This window comes from Alosa pseudoharengus, unplaced genomic scaffold (genome assembly GCF_046254945.1).
Source record: "Alosa pseudoharengus isolate Yale_2024_CS ecotype anadromous, Long Island Sound unplaced genomic scaffold, YU_APseudo_1.1 YU_APseudo_1.1_scf_9, whole genome shotgun sequence".
Classification (NCBI taxonomy): Eukaryota; Metazoa; Chordata; class Actinopteri; order Clupeiformes; family Clupeidae; genus Alosa; species Alosa pseudoharengus.
Genome location: NW_027468881.1, coordinates 12,930,530 through 12,952,359, shown reverse-complemented (window position 1 = coordinate 12,952,359; position 21,830 = coordinate 12,930,530). Strand labels below are relative to the sequence as shown.

The 21,830-nt window shown below is 44.1% G+C and overlaps 2 protein-coding genes across 2 annotated transcripts; one reads left to right on the top strand and one right to left on the bottom strand.

The window, feature by feature from the left end:
• Positions 1–7,571: 7,571 nt before the first annotated feature.
• On the top strand, positions 7,572–11,595 carry otud3 (OTU deubiquitinase 3). The gene is made up of 8 exons (XM_076276186.1): positions 7,572–7,671; positions 8,572–8,904; positions 9,014–9,162; positions 9,292–9,404; positions 9,560–9,682; positions 9,938–10,073; positions 10,189–10,391; positions 10,702–11,595. The coding sequence occupies exons 2-8, from the start codon at positions 8,699–8,701 to the stop codon at positions 10,864–10,866; spliced, it is 1,095 nt and encodes a 364-aa protein (XP_076132301.1). The 5' UTR covers positions 7,572–7,671; positions 8,572–8,698; the 3' UTR covers positions 10,867–11,595.
• Positions 11,596–12,137: 542 nt separating this feature from the next.
• vwa1 (von Willebrand factor A domain containing 1) lies at positions 12,138–20,305 on the bottom strand. The gene is made up of 6 exons (XM_076276185.1): positions 19,906–20,305; positions 16,114–16,671; positions 14,860–15,186; positions 14,385–14,660; positions 13,919–14,197; positions 12,138–13,638 (listed from the first exon to the last, which is right to left on the bottom strand). The coding sequence occupies exons 1-6, from the start codon at positions 19,991–19,993 to the stop codon at positions 13,610–13,612; spliced, it is 1,557 nt and encodes a 518-aa protein (XP_076132300.1). The 5' UTR covers positions 19,994–20,305; the 3' UTR covers positions 12,138–13,609.
• Positions 20,306–21,830: the final 1,525 nt, after the last annotated feature.

Sequence of the window (21,830 nt, the reverse complement as noted above, 5' to 3'; positions counted from 1 at the left end):
ACTCCACTGATTCGCAATGCTATTTCTGTAGAAGAGGTTTTCAAGAATAGGCTATAGGGTCAGCGTTTTCATGTCTGCCGCTGCATCTTCGCGTCATGTACGCTACTTCAGAAAAATGAATGTTGATTATGCCGGAGGACGAGTCTGAGATCCTCCCTCCTTTGCATCCAGTTGAGATCAGGCATCCGCATCTGCATTACCGCCTAGAGCCAGAGTCATGATTAAACCGTCTTATTTTAGCCATCACAGCCAGAGGCTTTCTCTATCGTTTGGCTGTGAGTGTGCGTGTATGTGTGCGTTTGTGCGTGAGAGAGACGATAGAATGAAAGAGAGGGCGGGGTTGGTGGATGAAGGAGTGAGCAAGAATTCGGAGTGGCTACTTTATTTACTTTTAGAGCTTCAACATCATGTCTCCGACTCAGCGGTAAACGCAATAAAAACCACATTGCTTGTAAAAAAACGCTTGCAAAAACGCGGAAACAGATTCTCCCTGTGTCCCCTTTGTCTCTCTCTCTCTCTCTCTCTCTCTCTCTCTCTCTCTCTCCCTCTCTCTCTTTCTGCAAGTATCTCTCTCTCGTTGCAGTTGGTTTGGATTCTGCGCCATTTCGTTCTGCTTATTCACAGAGCCGAGCTAATTTTCTATAGTCCAAAGCAGCAACGTAACCACTGTGTGCATCAACCTTTTATTGGGAAATAGTTATTTTGGATACATTTTAAGAAATGGAAGAGGCTCTTTCAGCATCTTTGTAAAAATAGCCTTCAATCAAAAATGGCAACTGCAGTAACATGTTGCTCAAACAAACTATGCACGTTACCTGAAAATGAGATGTAACTCTTCAGGGTCAGAGTATGTGGAATGTAGGCTATGTTTATCCAATGAAAATACAAAATATCCAGAACACTGTAAAACTAGAATTCAAAGTTTGAAATAAGTTGGTGCACAAAAACGTTTCAACTAAACATTAGTTCAAATGTATAATCAAAATGATCCGTAAACACTTTTCAGGACCCTGGAGAGCACCTGCTAAGCCCCCCCCCCCCCCCCCCCTTACGTCAGTGACCCATTATTTCCTCCGTTTTTCCCCTTCTTGCTTAGCCTAGAAATCTAAAGGCATCCCAATCTTGATGTGGGTCTGGCTCGTCAGGCTATTTTTCGCTCATAATACGAGAATGACTTCCCTAGCCCATAACTTACCCATTATATTATGACATTAATTTTGCGTCTGAATGTAGCCTAAAGAATGGTCATAGCATTACTTTTCTTCAGCTTCCATCAGTAAATTGTCCTAAAATACCCCAAGTGTTTTCACCCACGCACGTATCCCACAAACTGCCGTCCAACTTCTGGAGGACTCAGGGCTAAGATGTGCAGAGACGACTCAGTGAGAGGAAATAGGCTTACTGCATATTCTGAACCAGGCATCTTTATTACTTCGACTCATAATTCTTCCATAATTGTAAGCACTGTGAGGTTTCAGACAGGACTGGGTCAGATTGGCACATGTCTGTTAAAGGCAATGCAAAATTTGAGATGAGCACAGTGTAGACGACAATAAAAAGTGTAGCTTCTAGTTGTAGATAACTCAGGGGTCTCAAACTCCCGGCCCGCGTCCGGCCCAATTCCGGCCCGCGACGTATGTCAAAATAATAATGTAATCCGGCCCTTGAGGGTATTTTTAATTGCGACAAACAACGATACTGATTAAAATAGACGATAGATCCAAGTACGGTGACAAATCTAATTTGTAGGCTACTCTCCTCCACTACAAATATATATATACAAATATATTTGCTAGACATCCAGAGCTTGATTCAAACCCAAAATCGCTGCACAAAGTTTTCAGGAAATACTTACACGCGAGAAACACGAAGACGTGCATTTGTAATGACGCGATGCAGGCCATAGTTTTGCACAAAATGAAGCAGAAATAGGCCTACACCAAATGTTGAAAAACGTTCAGGTGTGATGAAGTCTTAGGTAGTCTATGTTATTCACCTATTCTGATTCTGAAGGAGAATATCCTTTTGGAGATTATGATCGATCGTCTATTGACAGTGATAGTGACGGTGCATCTGTGAATGGAGGTGCGTCTTTGCGTGTAACTTATACGACGATGTCCACTAAGCATACCATGCTTATTTCGATCCTCTGCCCAACATACCTCGGAGGTTGCAGTGGTAATCGTGATGATAGTGTCCGTAATGGACATGGTACAGACAGCAGGGCTAGTAGAAATAGGGCTCTGAAGAACTACAAAGTCACTCTCGATAGGAACTGATTTGACCAGGTTAATTGTAGGCCTTGTGGTTATAGGCCAGTAATAGTTTACTATTGTTGGTATAGGCCTACATCTTAGGTGTTTTCCTGTTAATTTGTTATGTGGGTAATATGACAAAAAAGAAAGTAAGGCCTGCTCAAATATGTTCATCCAGTATTTACTGAAAGGTGCATAATTTGAGGTGCTTGCCATCCAGTGGCAAATTAGATGGGTAAATGTACCCCCTTCATAAACTTGTGTTTATACTGAAAGATTTTTACATTTACAGTAGGACTTTATCTCTGACCACTTTCAAGCCATGGCCTTTTGAAATTTTTATATAAAAATCCAATGGTGTTGCTTTCTTAATCCTGACGCCTATTGTCAGGTTTAAAAAAGTTATGAGAGGAAAATACTTTTATTTGGTGTGAAACACACACACACCTACCTGTTTTTATGCTTTTTTGTTTGTTTTTATAATTTGTATTAATATTTATTGCTAGCACAGGTGTCTAAAAATAGATACAAATACTTGCACTTTCTGTTTGTAGTTTTGTGTTGTGTGAAAATACAGTAGCCTATTTGAAAAAAAACATTGCATTTTAGGAAATAGCCGTTCTTTTTTGTATTATTCTTTAACACTGATGTGGCCCTCCAATCAGATGAAATTGGCAGAAGTGGCCCCCAGCTCATTTGAGTTGGAGACCTCTGAGATAGCCTAAACTTTAGGCTATCACTTTATTCTGAAGTAAAATGGCAATGGTAGGTTAATATCCCTAGTTTTTTTTCCATTTTGTCTTTTTGATAGGCCTATAATTGATAGGCCTTGATGATGTGATTAAATGTAAAATATATGTGGTAACTTATTACATGGTATGTTTTTCGTTATTATTTCCTTGAAGTAGTCAGGGGGCCAAAACTGATATTAAAACTCTGTCGGACACTTTTTGGTACAAGCATACAACCTATCCAGTATTAATATTTAACCCCTTAGCATGTGTTCTAGCCAGGTTGTCAGCTTAGAAAATGTTTTTTTGTCCATTTTAACACCATATTCTTATAAGTGGTAAAAGCGGATTTTTCCCCCCAAAGTGCTTTCATTTTCTTCCATGTTACCTACTGTAATTTTGGGCAAATGTGCAATATAATCCAATTTATGTGCAAGCATGATCATAACTTCCGGAGAGGTCACACCCAACACCTGCCACTGACCATCGACGGTGCTGTGGTGGAGAGAGCGAGCAGCACCAAATTCCTGGGGGTGCACATCAGTGAAGACCTCTCCTGGACCACCAACACAGCATCACTGGTGAAGAGAACTCAGCGCCGCCTGTACTTCCTGCGGAAACTCAGGCGAGCAAGTGCTCCACCAGCCATCATGACCACATTCTACCGAGGCACCATTGAGAGCATCCTCTCCAGCTGTATCGCTGTGTGGGGCGGAAGCTGCACTGAATACAACAGGAAAGCCCTGCAGCGCATAGTGAACACAGCTGGAAGGATTATTGGTGCTTCACTCCCCTCCCTGAAGGACATTTACACCACCCACCTCACCCGCAAGGCGACCAAAATTGTGAGTGATGCAAGTCACCCCGCTCACAATCTGTTTGATCTACTGCCCTCTGGGAAGAGGTACAGAAGCCTGCGCTCCCGCACTACCAGACTCACCAACAGCTTCATACACCAAGCTGTTAGGATGCTGAACTCTCTCCCTCCTCTCCCCCCTCCACCCTCAGCTACATAACATCCTGGACATTGGACCCACAATGGCCGCCTGCACCACTCCACTTGCACACTTGTACACTTTGCAACTTGTTGCTGTTGTCCTGAAAACACAACACTTCTGCTGCTCTTACATAACTTGCACCACTATGCCACTTTATTTCTTACTTAGGTCAAACAGAACTACCTCAGCCTCTTATTGGCCTGACTTTGCACTAGTATTTTATTTTATTGACTGTCTATGCACAATTTCAACCAAATTTTGCTGCTCTTATTTTTTCATTATATGTGCCCTCTTATTTACTTATTTACTTACTTTTTTGTTTACTTGAATGTTATGTTTGTCTGTGGACTTAAAATTGGTAAAATATGTCTTGTCTCCACCGTGGGATAGTGAGAAACGTAATTTCGATCTCTTTGTATGTCTGGAACATGTGAAGAAATTGACAATAAAGCTGACTTTGACTTTGATAAGGGTGGTTGTCAAGCTGATTTTTTTTTTTGTGTATTTGTGTATTTTTTGTGTATTTTTTAAGCAATTTCAGGCCAATTTGTTGGTTTCCTGCTCAACATGACATATCAACACTAAATGTTGAATATCTCCACAACCACAAGGACCATATACATAGAAATGGTATCACATGAAAGCCAACACTCATGGGCTGTCTGCAGAAGTGTCAGAATGAACATGTATTGTACAGTGTAAGAGAACAGAACTAGAACATGAAAAAAACAATCTTCACCTAAAGAGAACCAGTTTTCAAAGTGAATATCAGCTTGGAAACATGACATAGTATCCCATAACCTCTATCAATCAGTACCCTATCTATGGAAAGGAGTCAAGCCAAGTTTAAAGCTTGTAGGGAGAGACAGTGCAATGCTGCACAAGTTGTAAGTCAATGTCAAGGCAGCAATGTAGAACTGTAGATGGTAGTCTATGGTGCTATTTGACTTCATTAATGTACCAGGTTGTAACACAAATTATATTTAATTGACATATAGTTATTAATTCCATCCTAACATTCCATCCTAACATAACTGAGTTGGTGGTAAAGTATCCAAATTGGCTTTCACTTTCCAAAACAGGGCACTGTGAACATCATGGATTGAAGTTCTGGTGGTTTTTGGATCATACAGTTTGTAGACAAACTGTTCTGTTGAGGTTTGGGGCAGCCGTGGCCTACTGGTTAGCACTTCGGACTTGTGACTGGAGGGTTGCCAGGTCGAACCCCAACCAGTAGGCATGGCTGAAGTGCCCTTGAGCAAGGCACCTAACCCCTCACTGCTCCCTGAGCGCCGCTGTTGTTGCAGGCAGCTCACTGCGCCGGGATTAGTGTGTGGTTCACCTCACTGTGTGTTCACTGTGTGCTGAGTGTGTTTCACTAATTCACGGATTGGGATAAATGCAGAGACCAAATTTCCCTCACGGGATCAAAAGTGTATATACTTATACTTATACTTATAGAATAGCTTGGTACTTCATCGTCACCAAAGTTGTGGAGAAGATGAAGGCACAACCTCATGATGCCACAACCAAAGGGTATGAGAGGCTCATCATTCAGTGCAATGACACAGATGTACTGTTGTTGCATCTTGTGTTTGCAACCTGCTGAGCCCAGAAATTTGGATGAAAGCAGGAACTGCCAAGAAACCACGCTACATTAAAGTGCATGATATTAAAATGTCAAATGAGATTCTGGATGGTCTGTTGGCATTTCATGCCATCACTGGATGTGACACTACCAGTCAGGTCACTGGAATAGGAAAAAGGATGGCGTGGAAAGTGTTCCAGCAGTGCTCTCATCTTCTCCACAACTTTGGTGAGGATGAAGTACCAAGTCCAGCTATTCTATCCTCAGCAGAACAGTTTGTCTGCAAACTGTATGATCCAAAAACGACCAGCACTTCAATCCATGATGTTCGCTGTGCCCTGTTTTTGAAAGTGAAAGCCAATGTGGATACTTTACCACCAACTCAGTGGAAACAGTCACCAGTGACCCATCCACAGTTGCCCTTACCAACCAGTTGTGGTTGGCACATGAAGGATGGAATGCTTGTCCCCCAGCTTTTAACCAAAGAACCTGTACAGGCCAGGTGCTTGGAGCTGACGATATGTGGATGCAAGGAAAGTGAAAGTCAGTGCAGTACCAGGCAATGTCAAAAAAGTGGAACATTTTGTAGTGGGGCATGTGAATGTGCCTGTGCAGCTCGGTGCAAGAATACTCAGGTACTCACATCATTATTATTGAGTTTTGCCACATTATATGCAACTATATAGCCTGACGAGCCAGACCCACATTAAAATGTAGGGTCTGGGTACTCACCATTCGCAGTGCTCAGTCCGAGGGGCGGGATAATTGGTTGTCTTTCAAATTCCCTCTGCACGCAATAGGACAGCGCTAGAACGCGTCCCAATGCGTTTTCCCACCAGTGGAGCTAGTTGGCTAGTTAAAACTTTTGCCAACTTAAAAAAAGCTTAACTCGTGTCAAGCTGTTCGCCAACAGCAAGATCCATCTTCTAGCCCTGGCAGCAAATGTAATTTGCTGCCGCTAGGGTGCGTCTAGATTTCTAGGCTAGCAGCTATATTGTTTCAGATTATTTGGCATGATATTGTTTTTCCTGTTTTGTAGATTAGATTTATATTATGCCCTTGGATGCATGCATGCACAGTAAACTCTTCTTTTGTGTCCCTGACCAGGACTCAGACTGAGCACATGGACATGGTCCCTGGGTGCCTTCTGTTGGCTGCCTACCTGAGAGCCACTGCTTGGATGGGGAAAAACATACCTTTGCCATACGACTATTATATAGTTATTACTACTAACTAGTTACTTACCCCTAACTCTAAAGAAGTGAGAGAGCAGTAATGTTAGGATGGAATTAATAACTATAGTGATATGTTAATTAAATATAATTTGTGTTACAACCTGGTACATTAATGAAGTAAAATAGCACCATAGACCACCATCTACAGTTCTACATTTCCGCCTTGACATTAAAAAATTATAACTTGTGCAGTATTGCACTCTCTCCCTACAAGCTTTAAACTTGGCTTGACTCATTCCCATAGATAGGGGTACTGATTGATAGAGGTTTTGGGATACTATGTTATGTTTCCAAGCTGATATTCACTTTGAAAACTGGTTCTCTTTAGGCGGAGATTGTTTTTTTCATGTCCATGAGTGTTAGGCGGAGATTGTTTTTTTCAAGCCCATGAGTGTTAGCTTTCATTTGATACCTTTTTTATGTATATGGTCCTTGTGGTTGTGGAGATATTCAACATTTATTGCTGGCATGTCGTGTTGAGCAGAAAACCAAAAAAATGGCCTGAAATTGCTTGTACAAGTCACACAAAAAAATTCAGCTTGACAACCATCTTACCTATGGGTGTCTTCTACCTAAAAAAAATAGGGTGACAGCTTGTACCAAAACATGTCCGCAAAAGTCTTAACGGAAGCCCTTTTCAGAATTGGCCCCCTGACTAAAGAGCCCTTCTCTTCAACGAGAGAGATAAGACCGAATATGTAGCCTAACCTATTTATTTAAATTGTTCAAATGAGGCCACCGTAATCATACCGGAAGTTCTGGTATGTGGCTAAAAACAAGCTAGCTAGTTAGGTAGGCCTGATTTCATGTTCAAGTGGGAACTTTGCGTCAGGACTGTTTGCGACTTCGCTTTCGTCGAAGAATGTGAGTTTTCATCATATTTAATTGATTTAATTTGCTACGACCTATTGTTATTGAATTTACTGTCAAGTATATTGGCAGTGTGAATTCTGTGTTTTTATTTGCAGTACTTCAGTTCCAAACAGCAATCCAAGCTAGCTAGCTAAGTTGCTAGTCATGTAGCAAGAAGCCTAACGTCAGCACTGAAACATGTCAGGGTTGTTGACTGAACAAACATGTTTATATAGTTTTCGTCAACAGTAGATGCATTTCCACATTTAACATTAGAAACACACGAGAATGAATAGGGACGTGGTAATTTAAGGTAAGCGTATTCAGGCCTAAGCTACATCGTAGCAGAAAGAAGTTTGGTATCGTACGTTGTTTCACTTATCTCTGTGACGTAGTATAACAGCTGGTAAGCAAACAGAAGAAATGTGTAGGCCTACTGTACTGTGTACGTAGATAGTTAGTAACTTAGTTGTACGATCGTCAGGCCACATCTGTACGGATATCCCGAACTGTTATTTAGCAACTCTGACAAGTTGAAGAAGGTGTTGAGCCAGTATAAGCTGTGTTGTTTATGCTGCATCATGTGGAAATTGCACTACCAAGGTGGTTCGTATTCAGTCAACAGTCGTCATCTTTTAAACTTTAACTCTGCAAAAATAGCATCTAAAATTGTTTTATAGCGTTCAGAAATTGCACCTGCCTTATAGCGTTTTCTGTATATGTTTTTCTTACACTTGACTCGTCCTGATAAAATTCTTCAGGATATAGCCTACAAATAATATTATTATTTTTCCATACCACTTGTAGCATACTTTCAGAACACTGTTTGCAGTAATGAGGTAGGTTGTGCATATGTAAAGGGTGTGTAGTTAGTAAATTCGCTGATTTCCACTTCCCACTTCTCTCCTCTAGGTTTCCATACATTATCGTTACTTGCCTGTATCATTACTTGACTGAGACAGAGTGATTTCTTCCATCTACTGGTTGTCCCAGTGCATAAGTAATTTCCAAGTATTGGCTATTGGCTGAGAGCAGCACCATGTCTAGGAAGCAGTCTGCCAAGCCGGTGAGAGGAAACAGGAAGTATGACTTGGAGAGGAAGCGTGATGAGCGTGCGGCCCGCCGGGCTCTAGCCAAAGACAGGAAAAACCGCCCGCCAGGGGCGGATGAGGGCGAGGAGTTTGTCAGCTTCTCCAACCAGCTCCAAGCCCTTGGCCTGAAGCTGAGAGAGGTCCCTGGAGATGGGTAAGAGTAAAGGATGGCTCCTTCCGTGCCATGGTTAAGCTTTGCTTGGGTTTCTAGGGTTGCTAACTTGCTAATCTGTCAATCATCTACCCACCCCCATCTCCCCCAGGAACTGCTTGTTCCGTGCTCTTGGGGACCAACTGGAGGGACACTCGCGAGGTCACCTGCGCCTGCGGCAGGAGACCGTTCAGTACATGATGGACCACCGGCAAGACTTTGAACCTTTTGTGGAGGACGAGGTGCCCTTCACCCAACACTGTGAGATTACAGGGGCTATTGTGAGAGTGTGGGATGAAATGTACCAGAAATGAAAGACCTCTAAACAATGACAATGACTACGACGATAATGAGGATGATGATGATGATGATGTGTTCTTTGTATTATAGTGTCAAATCTCTCCCAGCCGGGGATGTTTGCAGGGAACGATGCCATAGTGTCCTTTGCTCGCAGCCAGCAGGTTAAAGTCGTTATCCACCAGCTGAATGCTCCTTTGTGGGAGGTGAGCATCACCGCCTGTCTGTCGCTTTTTGTCTCTGTGATACATTTTATGTTGCATTATATTCATTTATTTCATATTTGCACCATTTTGTTTAAATTCCAAACCGTGCTAGAATATGTAACATCTATGACTTAATCAAGTTGCTTTTTTTTTAGATAAATGGCTCGGAGAAACAGCTTTGTCGAGAACTTCATATTGCCTATCGGTATGGAGACCATTATGACAGTGTGAGGCACATAGGCGACAACTCTGAAAGCCCATCTCATCTACGTATTGAGGTCTGTAGCCATGGAATGTTTTGCTTTTTATTCATCTCTCCTTGCTATTTGTTTTTGGTCCCTTCTGTATCCATTCCTGTAGTACTTGTATAGAATCTATCAAAATCAGTGACATGTATGCAAAAACCATATCAAGGATTGGTGTAGGTATGGAGTTTAGCTGATTGTGATAGGATTTCTGGTTGCCATTGTAACTGTCTCTAACTCCCTGTAGTTGACCTAAATTGTCTTTTCTCATTGCATGTGAAATGGCAGAACCTGAATAAAACCCGGCGGCAGCGTGAGTTTGGAGATGGCCTGGGCGAGCTGCACACAGGCCCTCCGGCCTCCCCCTCCCCCTCCGAGGACGAGGATGTGATCCTCAGCTCTCTCAGGAGCGCCAGTGCCAACGGTCAGTCAATCAGCCTGTCAGCCTAGCCCTTAACGCACCACGGCGTGCCCTTGGGGCGCCCCCGCCCCCCCCCCCCCCTTCTTAACTCCTCACTCGCATGTCATTTCGATCGCAGGTCAAGGAGAGAATCTGTGTCACTCAAGTGCCGCCACGCAGCCGCGCCATGCCGAGTGGCTGGAGCCCGAGCTCAGGAACCAGGGCTGCCCTGCCCACTGTGAGTCGGGGAGTGAGGCGCAGGGCTCCGAGTGTCGCTGCATGGCCACCGAGAGCAGTGACAAGAAGGGGTCACCAGATGGCAGCACTGTGCAGAAAGCCAAGGTATCACTTTCAAGTTTGAATGTTGTACTACATGTTGCTGAGAGCCAATGAATAATTGTAAGAGGTCTGCTTCTGCATTATATTATAAAGCAGTAATTTCTGGTGTGTGTCATTCATGTTATGGGATATACTCTGAATATTGTAATTTAGCAAGCAACGTAAACAATGAGGCATTGAGGAGCAACCATGAGGAAATATAACTGAACCACTTGCTCTGTTGCCTGAAAATAATAATTTATCCATTAGTCCTGAATTAACTGAACCCCCCCCCCACACACACACACACACATTCCCACCCACTCTCCCTTAGGTGTCTAACAAACAGAGGAAGGAGCAGCAACGTCTGGACAAGAAGAGGAGGCAGGAAGAGCGGCATCGTCAGAAGGTCCAGCAGGGCAAAGGGTCACATGACCAGAACCAGAACTTACCTGAGCAGGTCACCCTGGTGCCCGCGCTCAACACTCTAAGCATCTAAGCCAATCGCTGAATGATTACGAGCGCACTCACGAGGCGTGGAAACAGCTGCTCTGAGACCAGTTCTTTTCTTTTTTTCCTCTCCATGTGGAACCCATAAAGAACGAGGTGCAGGAAGATGATTTCATGTGTGTGTTGAGGTTGAGGAGTGACCAGTCGCTGCTTCTCTCAGGAGATCATGTGTGTAATTGTGTGTGTGTGTGTGTGTGTATGCGTGTGTGCATGCGCGTGCGTATGTGTGAGGGCGTGTGAGAATGGTGTGAATTATTTTTGGTATTTAGAGTGTATTCGCCTGGCCTCATTGCTTTGTGTGGAGCTACAGGCAGGCTAGTGTTGTCTGCATAAAGTCAGCACTTTAAAAATCAGATCTCTTCTCTTTTTTTCCTTCCCGTTTCTTCAATTAGAGTTTTCTCTGCCTGATTTCAGCCAAAGAATCTGCAAGAATTTAAGAAATTGAAAGGGAATTTAAAGAATGTGTTTGCATAATGGTGGTTTCAGATGGGAACGATCAATTATTTCGAGTATATCCCAGTTAAGCTACGGTCATGGCTTTTGCCCTACCTCCAGGACTTTTTCATTGCATGCTCCGGCGGACATGCAAGTGCTTATGGTTTAACTAGTTCAAACCTCAAGGCTTTTCTTCTGTTTGGACTCTTCAGATGAGTAATCATTTCTCTTCTTTGGAATGACGTGCAATCTGACAATAAAGAAGAATGTTGGCAATACCGAATCAGCATTTTTATGAATGTCATTATGTCCATTTTTACGTTGGTGTTGTAGAAGCAGCTGTACTTTTTTCTTTTTTTGCTTCACTTATTTTTGCTTTTGTGGTATTTACAACGTGTCGGCTATCATGAAGAAAACCGACTGCGGAATGGAAAACAAGTCTCTTGGGCTGTCCCTGGCTTGAAGTTTAGATATGATTCCACTGTTATCTAATCGAGGAGCTTTCAAAGAAATGTTAAAAGACATTTTAACAGCTCACTGACAAAAAGGCAAAAGCTGCCTGTGGTTTTTCGATCTTGTGGAAGTAAGCAACAAATGCTCTTGCTACTAACTGCACATATAATGTGAGAACTTCTATAGAAAAGTTTGCTTGTTAGTCCAGTTAACATTAAACTCCACAAAATGAAATACGAGTTAACATTAAGTTAATGTATAGACAGAATGAGCTAAACACAACAACTCCTTAAACACTCGTTTACAGTGTACACACTAACCCAAGTCACACATTTCTGTATTTTAATGTAAGCACTCTAAACACACTAGAAAGGCAATAATCAGTCAAGTTTAATGCAAGAAAATGAAGATGAAACTACTGTGATGAGAGCTTCTACTTTGTAAAAACCAAACAGGTGTGTTCAACTAGTACTGTTCCATGATTTTAAGTATGACTTTTTATATCTCTTAGCACCAGCAAATAATAAGAACCTATGAATAGCAGGACAGTAACAAACAAGAGCATGCCAAAACAATGCCAGTCCTACAATTAACACATTTGGAAAAGCCAAGCAACTTCACCACTGTTCTTAGGTATTTTTTCCCTTTTGAATTGATCATTCATATACTAGTCAGAAGTTTCCCATTACTCAAGGCTGTTTCCCTGAAACAGGCATTTTTGAATTTGGATTTTTGCAGGAGCTAATTCTCTTATACATTCAGAAACATAATATTTTGATATTAAATTTTCTTAATATTTTAGCAGATTAGTGTAGCAGTAGTATGTGTATGTGTATCTAGAGTTAATAACCTTTACAAAGGTGTAAAAAAAGTACATCATGGCCAAATCCACAGGGAGGCAGTAGAGATTTGTAAACACATGAGAGAGCAATTCCTGCAGTTCAGCTGAAAACTTTATATTCCATAAGAACAAGGAGACGATTCTGTGGCTTTATATATATACACGAAGCTGAATGAGTGACCACTGATTTAGCTCTTAGCTCCTGGCTGCCTGGATGGTAACGGAACAAGGCCTTCCTCTACTACACAACAACATCTGTAACATCTTTAGGCTAAGAACATCTGCAAGCTGTTTTTCAAAAGAGGGCAACCACTGTCCACCCCTGACATTTCACTAAGTGCTGAGGTTTTGGTGAGCAGGAAAGCCACAGTGGCATCAAAATGTGCGGCCCTAGTCTTTTTTTCAATCCCTTCATATTTGCTACTTTTCTGTCGTGTGAACATGATTTTCTAAACATTATGCCCATGGTTTTGCTCATTGTTCCCTTTACAAAGTGGGTAAAAGTGAAATGGGGAGTATTCTGGGTAACTGTGGCAACATTATTCAAAAGACTGTTCTTTCAATCTGTTCCATAAGACTTCATTTTCTGTACATTCCCCTTTCCCTGCGAAAAAAGGAATTCTAAGAGCACCTATAGCTACTGAAGTCGGAACCTCTCAGTAGTGCGATTAGTGTGTGTTTGAAGTGACGCAAAGTAAATGCCAGTGGTAGTTCTGAGGTTTAAGGGTCTGTTTTCAGTCAAAGGCAACAGATTACAGATTGTAAACGTGTGTGTGTGTGTGTGCGTGCGTGCGTGGGTGGGTGTGTGCATGTACATATGTGTGTGTGTGTTCGCAGGCGTGCGTGTAGGCATGTGTGCGGCTGTGTGAGGGACGGAGAGGCCTCTCGTCTGCTGGCGATAAGTGCTCCAGTGATTTCAGAGGTCTGGTCTCCCGTCTCCAGCCCTGTCCTCCCATCCATGTCAAGATGCTCATTGGCTGGCTTCTGCAAGAGGGCTTATGGGCTATGATTTGTAGCCCCAGGTCAATGTATCTGCACACAAAAACATGCACATTACAAACTTGTTTTCAAGCTGACAGCTGGCTCATGTCTGATTATCTTTTCGTATGTTATGTTTGTATGTATGATTCTTCAGCTGCATGTACAGTTAAAGATGTTTTTCTTGTGCAGACTTTTGATGAACTTTGAACTGACCAGCTAAATACATAATGCTTCCATTTATCCTATTCATCAATTGATTTTTAAAAAGCACACTAGTATTGAAACTTGCAATTCCAACACCAGTGCCTTGGTGATGAGGAGTTGCACTAACCTTTGAAGTGGGCTGTACAGCACAGACCCTCCCCTCTGGCCGTACGGTAGACGGGCGATACGCAGACGCGGGCGCTCGGCGGCATGTTTTTGAGCGTGGTGGACAGGGAGCTGGGCGGGAGATACAGGGTGGATCGGGCGGCGGCCTGACTCATCCGGCTTTGATCTCCCTCCCACGTAACCCAGTAACCACGCAGCCCCTCCTCCGCTCCCTTCCACTGGACCTGGACGGAGTCACTTCCTACTGTGGTGAGCTGCAAATCCGCAAGGGCTGGCAACACTACGAGAGAGAGAGAGAGAGAGAGAAAGAGCAAACAACAAAAAAGAGGGAGGGAGAGAGAAAAGGGAGGGAAGCAAGCAAAAATACATTAAAGGCGTGGTGGAGGTTAAACCCATTTCAGCTTGAGAATTTCGCCTCCCGATTTCGCCTAAGCTACTGCGGTCTACTACTCCTTCTCCCTGCGTACCTTCCTGGGTGCAGACTTTGACAGACATGGCTCTCTCGCCGCCCGACGCGTGCTTGGCGCTCACGGTCACCAGGTACTGCGTGTCCGGCTCCAGGTTCCGGAGCACGGTGTAGTTCTGCTGTTTGTTGACCTTGGCGATCTGCAGCTTGCCGGTGGGAAGGGCAGAGTACTCCACCTGGACGCTCTGTACCGAGTCCGGCTGCACAGGGCCCCAGCTCACCCGTACGCTGTTCGCCGTGGACTCCGACACGGTCACTGTAGCCGGACTCAGCACCTCTGCATGGGGAAAAGAAATATATTGATGAGGTGTGAGCATTAAACTGGAAGAGAGAGGAAGTGAGCAAGAGAAAGCGATGGCTAAATAATCCATTCCATGTGTTTTCAATTATACGTTATTATGTATTTCCTGTGTCTCTGAGTATTCCCTGTTCCACTCTGTGTTTCTGGACACAGCCTTGTCTCCCACTCAGCTCACCTGACTGTGTCGTGAAGTAGGTGGTCAGGGTTTTCAGGATGCCCAGGTTCGACTCCGGCCTCAGGGTCACCTTGTACTTGGTGTCCGGCCTCAGGCCCGTGAGCTGGGCAGTCTTGGCATCGCCGGGCCGGCTGATGCGCTGGTGGTGGCCGGCGCCGGTTCCGGGGCTTGTGCCGGGGCCCCCGGCGGGGCCAGTCTCAGCTCCAGAGGGCACGGGGCCAAACCTGATGTCATAGTAGCCGGAGCCTGCCAGCACGGGCCGCCAGTGCAGCGTAGCACTGCGGGTGGACACATCTCGCACCTGCAGCCGCTCCGCCCTAATTATCTCTGACACGGGGGTGGCCACAAACAAACAAGCAGAGAAAGAGAGAGAGAGGGAGGGAGTGAGGGAAGAGGGATAAGAGAAGTGTGTGTGTGAGAAAATTTGACAGACAGCGAGAAGGGGGAAGACACAGTCGAGAAGAGAGTAAGACAGAGAGAGAGAGAGTGTGGGGGCGAGTGAGGGGAGGAAAGTAAGAGGGATAGAAGAAGTGTGGCAGAGAGGGGGGGGGGGTTAAGTCAGACACAAGGATTGCAGTGCATTCAGAACACCATGCCATGAACCCCACATCTCAAAATAGACAAGACTGTCAGAGGATGCTTTGGTGATGAATTACCGTCTCTTGAGGGGTTTCACTGTCACTTGAATAAGTAACTCTGGCCATTGCTAGGCGGTCAATACCATATTTACCTTCTGCCTAAAAATAATGCACATGTACACAATTTACTATGTACGTATGTTGCCCAGTACACAGGACACAAATCTTTTGAAAGTGTTTATGTGTGTGGCCTGGTTGTTATCCAATCTCCACAAGGAGAAAATGCTCTCTATAAATACACTTGTCTGGCACAGTGGGGGGCAGGAGGGGGTGGGGGCTGAGAGAGAGAGGGGGCTGATGGGAAGGAAGAGTGGCTGATTGAATAATTTCTATATTAATACCTCCTCGCTCTCTCTCATGTCAGGGCCACTCTCCATGTGCCTGCCTCCCCTTGCGTCTCCATGTCTCCGCGTGTCTGTGTCTCACTGTCTCGCTGTCTCACTGTCTCCAAGAGTTAGCGTCAGAGCGGAGGAGCACAGTGGCCTACTTTCCAGAGACTCTGAGTTCATTGTGTGGCCGCGCAGAGCTTGAACAGCCTTACAAAAACACATCAAAGGCTTTCTCTGTGCAGTCCCACTGCTCACCCCACTGCAGTCATGCACCCTGAGGAACTTACCGATGATGGCGTTCCTCACGTCCTCCAGGATGATGTTAATGTCGTCGATGTCCACAAAGTACAGGTGCTCCTCCACAGGTGCGGACACCACCTCGCGTAGCACCTGATAATTCCCGTGCCCCGTGGAGACCACGAGCACGTCCACGCCCTCGTTGCGCAGCTCCTTCATGGGCTTGCTGACCTGTCCCGGGTCCACGCCGTCTGTGAGCCACAACAGGACCCGGGGCAGGTTGGGCCTGGTTCCGCCCGGGACCCCTTGAGGCAGCAGCCGCTCACCGGCTATCTCCAGGGCCTTCACGGTGTTGGTGTCCCCGCGGAGCTGCTTGACCTGGCGCAGGGCCTCCTGCAGGGCCTGCTGGGTGCGGTGGGTCTCGAAGCCGAACTCCACGCGCGGCTCGGTGCCGACCAGCAGCAGGCTGAAGCGCACCTCCTCAGGGCCCAGGGAGAAAGGCTGCAGCAGCTCGGCCAGAAAACTGACCATGTGCGAGAACTCATAGGACGCAATGCTGCCGGACGCATCCAGCAAGATCAACACATCTCCCTCACAGCAGTTCAGCACTACAGAAGGAGACGAAAACAAGAAATGAAGATGAAGAAATGAGACCAAGGTTAAGTTGCCAGTTGCACACGAATGGAGGTTAACTGCCCATTACATTGGATAATTTGTTGATTGTATAAACAACTTGAAAAGCACTAAACAACATGCGCTTGTGAGCCACAGTAAAGCAGAATAAAAGTTTCAATAAAATAAAGTAGCTGGTGTGCAATGTGGAAAGTATGCAGCTAATATGAAAAAGTCACATATTTTTATGCAACTGTAATAATATTTTAATGGACTTTACTGAGCGCTACCCATTGAGGGCGCAGACAGGGAAGATGAGTGGGTGTTGAGAGAAAGGTGTGGAAAAGAGAGATAATGCTGAGAGAGTGAAGACAGAGAATAGGGCCTGCCTACAACAAACACGCTGTATTTAACAAGGGAGGTTACAACAGCCTCTTCATTATGGTAAAATGGTAGGAAAGTTGTGAGCCATTTAAGGGTAGTTTGCGGTTTTATGTGCAGCTCCAGGCATGGGAACATTATCCTACAGGAATGTTGTGCATAATGTCCGCTCACTTATTACTGTGTAAAAACATATAAACAACATATACAAACATTCCCACAATGCGCCGTGCACATGCATACTGTAAGTGTTTTTTTTTTTTAAAGAAAAAAAGATATTGCTTTTATTCCGTACAGTCTCCAGATCCTTCATGCCTGCTCTCCCTCCCTCCTTATTTTCCAGTGTTCTCCTCCCTTCCACACATGCACACACATACACACACACACACTCTCTCTCTCTCTCTCTCTGACACACACACACACACACTCTTTCTCTCTCTCTCTCTCTCTATCTCACACACACACACACATTTCCACAAACACCAGAATCCGATGCACATAAGCTTCCTACAGCAGCCAGATTCCTTTGCTCTCACCCTCTACCTCCTTGGAACAAAACTGTCACAAAGTCATTAAAATGTTATGGGGTGGGCGTTAGAGGAGGGAAAATCCAGGGGCTAGGAGAAGTAAAGCAACAGCAATGCGAGAGAGAGAGAAAGAAAGAAAGAAAGAGAGGGAGACGGAAATGAGTGGGAAACAGGTTATTTAAGAAGGATCAGAGGCGGGCAGACACAGGCTAAAAATAAAGACAGGGAAAGTGTCAGATTTAGAGGGTGCGCAGTGAGGGGTGAAAGATGAATTGAAGATATTTGTAAAGGCAATAGTGATTTTTTTGTATAGTCTCATGGCTTTGCTGGCATGAATCGGCCTCTACATTAGAGGTGAAAATAAACACAAACAGATGGTGAAAGGGATCAGGAGTGGGAGAACAGCAGGACTACTGGATATTAATGGTGTGTGGAGGAGGGAGAAGGAAAGAGCAGGGAAAGGGAGAGAGGGGGAGAGAGTGAAGACAGAGGGACAAGGGAGGTGACTTTTGGCAGTTCCACACAAGAAGAGATGGAATGTTCTTACTATCACAGACAGAAAGGGAAAGATAGAGAGAGAGAGGGATAGAGAGTGAGGCAGGACGAAAGAGGGAGCTGGTGGGTAGAGTTACGTAAAAGCAGGGTAAATACCAGGACATTCTGCCCACTGGTGCACTGCAGGCAAAAGTGCCAAGTGGGCATCTTCTAGGCCACGGGAATCTTGGCAATGTCTTATTTTAGTTTGTTTTCAGACAGCCCCATTGCTATGCCTCTTGTATTGACAGTTGAAGATGCACAAGATTTTCCAAGTGTACATTAATAAATGTAGGCCTCTTTTTTAACAGCCTAATTACTTGTGTGTAGTCTTGAATCTGGGTTCACAAGATGGATACAAATTCAGGGGAGGTCATTTGGATTCAATTAGTCACCCTTTTGTTTCTGGGCCAACTTACAGTAACATCTATCCAAAAGCAGAATGTGGATCAAGTTGAAAATTACATTTATAATACCCTAACGACAGTCAGCACTAGCTGATTTCATTGTAGGATGTGAAAATAAAATGCAATTTAGCAATCTCCTGATTTATGTGCTTTTTAGCCAGGAGGAAAAATGCAACTTGAACTCCAGAGGAACTTTAAAGAGCAAATACCTTCCTTTAATGGTCCTGTGCTGTGTTCACTTCTTTCTCAACAGATGACATATCTACCTTTATCACACTATTTCATTTGATAGTGTGCAGGGAAACAGGTCCTTTGGAAATATTCCACAATTTTATGGCCTTCATAACCTTTTGTTTGGAAAGGAAAAGCCCCCTTACACGTGCACTCTGTCCTTAACCTTTCAAATGGCTCTTTGTTTTGTACTTTGTACCTTGGGGGGAGTGTGCGGTGATCTACAGCTAATCATGTAGAACGGCCCTTTAGGTATCACTGACCTTTGCATATGTGTTCTGAAGGGTCACGGCTAATGGGAAATGCTGCAGGGAAAAGATCTATGCTTATCTCTGTGTAGAGCAGATCCGAGGCAGAATCCAGAGGGCCCCAGAGAACTGGACACTGTTGCAAGTTTGGAGAGGAGCCTTATGCCACTATTGTGACAGGGTGTCACCCAGACAATTTACAAAATAAGACAGTGGCTGGACCTGTGAGTTGTTTACTCCTCTCTCTCTCACTCTCTCTGTGTGTGTGTGTGTGTGTGTGTGTGTGTGTGTGTGCGTGCGTGTGCGTGTGCGTGTGCGTGTGCGTGTGTGTGAGTGTGAGTGTGAGTGTGCGTGTGCGTGTGCGTGTGCGTGTGCGTGTGCACACACAAATGTGTATACACATATGCCCATAGGTTTTGGAAACGCCCATACTGTATGTGTTTACAGTTTAAAGTCATAGACCACACATCAGTCTGATAAAAATATTTAAAGGTCCCTGTCTACAGTATGTATACATTTTGGCCCACAGCATACCCGTTTCATGAGCACCATGGCATATTTTAGGATTATTTTTCACTTACAGAAATAGAGATGATACATCTCATGTCAATATTAGTTCAATTACACAGGGGTACCCAATCAGCAACACCCAAACTTACAGGAATCCTATTTGAAGATGTTTGGAAGTAACATAATTTGTATTTACTGAATCTGAATGTAGTCGTCTGCTATCTTTGTTGATCATTATGCTGAAACAAATCTGAAGAATCTAATCAAATGAATAACTGTTTTTTTATCTCGACTAAACTTGATGAATGGAACATAGAATAATTCACCTTAGTGCATGCTGGCATGTTAAAAAGTCTCACACACGATCACCCAGCCGACCTGAAGCGACTCACCTGTGTCAGGTACTGTTTGTGAATTAGTCCTACACAGTAATACGCTGGCAAAGAATAGCGTGAGAATAAACGGAAAACCCATTGTCATTTATATGAGAGTTTCAGAGACGTAGAATATTTTCCACAAAGCTCTCTACGACAAAACGTTCATTGCCCGAACCGTCGCTTCAGCTCAGAGCATAGTTGTGCATTCCCCGTCAAACATTGTGCGTTTCAAAACCATAACAGGATTTTCAGAAGAGTGCTGAGAAGTCCAGTCTTAATGGCTCCGTAAGAGTTGTATTTTGCCGATAGTTGATTTTTTATCATAAAATGAATCTTCTGTGAAGTCTGGGGGTGATTGTCCAAGTTCCTTCCTTCGCTTTGAATCAAACGAACAACAGAACTTCTCGTGCGCTCCTTGGCTACTGAACGCGACCCATTCATACCCGTTCTCTCTCTCCCTCCCTCTCTCTCTCACTCCCTCTCTCGTCTTAGTATAGAAAGGGCAGTGGCCAAGCGTCGTCAGTCTGGACATGTGCCAGGTTGTTGGTCATTGTCATTATCTTATTTCATATACTTTATTAATGGAAGCATGAGGCAAACTTAAACTCGTTAGCCTACCGTAGAACAGCAGGCTATCGTCCAAGTTCATCGCCTCAAAATGTACATAATTAAAGGACATCTGAACCCATCTGGCTCAATTAAAAAGAAGGCATCCCTGTCGTTAACATGACAGACTAATGTTTTCGGCCGGACTGACTGAGGAACATAAAGTGTATGTGCATTTGGCGTACAGAAATAATCTTTCCATCTGTAGTCTTGGTGTCTGACCACGAATAGGATCTTGCGTGTGTCTTCTGTGACTAAAAATAGAGCGCCTATATTCTCAGGAGGTGTAAATAATACATTTGGAGTGTCTTAAAGGTTGAATTAAATTGGAATAATTTATTCACTAAATCACTTCACTAAAAGGCTGAAAGTATAGGCTATTTGAATATTGAGGAATATTGTCAATCTATATTCATGAAGAAATTACAAGTGATGCCAGATCAGAAGAGATTTAAACATCTCTGCATCTGCTGAGTCAGCACAGCAGCTAGTGTTGGGAGCAGAACCCGACCACACACCTAGTTAGACTACCCAACAAAGGCCACCATGAGTAATACAACATTTATTGTACAATCCGGCAGCTGTTGGGCAATACTGCATATGCTGTCCCCAGTACAACTGTCAAATTCATGTCAGTAATTATGTATATAAAGTATGCCTTTTTATTTCTAGGTGCAACCTGCATGACAATATGCTCTAGAAAGTGGCCACCCAGACCACTCTGAGCTGTTGAGGCGGTCTTCCTCACGGTGAACTTGTGCTGACACGCAGCTCCCATGTCACTGTTCGGTGGTGACTCACATCATATGTGCAGATCCGTACATGACATGAGCAGGCCACTGAAAAGTCATAAATCAATTGCTCTTCTGCACCTGGAAAAACTTTTGGTAAAGAGAGAGAGAGAGAGAGAGAGAGAGAGAGAGAGAGAGAGAGAGAGAGAGAGAGTGTGTGTGTGTGTGTGTGTGTGTGTGTGTGTGTGTGTGTGTGTGTGTGTGTGTGCGCGCGCATGCGTGTGTTGCAGCCGATGAATGCATGTATAATGTGAGACATATAGAAGTGTGTAATGGATTTTCTCATCTTTTGTCCTGTTTCACGTGGTGGTTTGTGATGCCATTGAATACGTTTGGTAAGAATAAAAGGTAAGTCTGAGAAAGAGGATGAGAAAGTCAGTGTAGCCCTATTTTCTCTGTTACATACAGAAAACATTAACAGAAGACAGAGATGGTGTCCAAAATACAATTGGCACCAGAGTTAAACACTTAATCTGATAGGTGCTTTCACAAACTTAATTAGGGGTTGATTGCATGCATTTAAGATAACAATTAGTATGCATT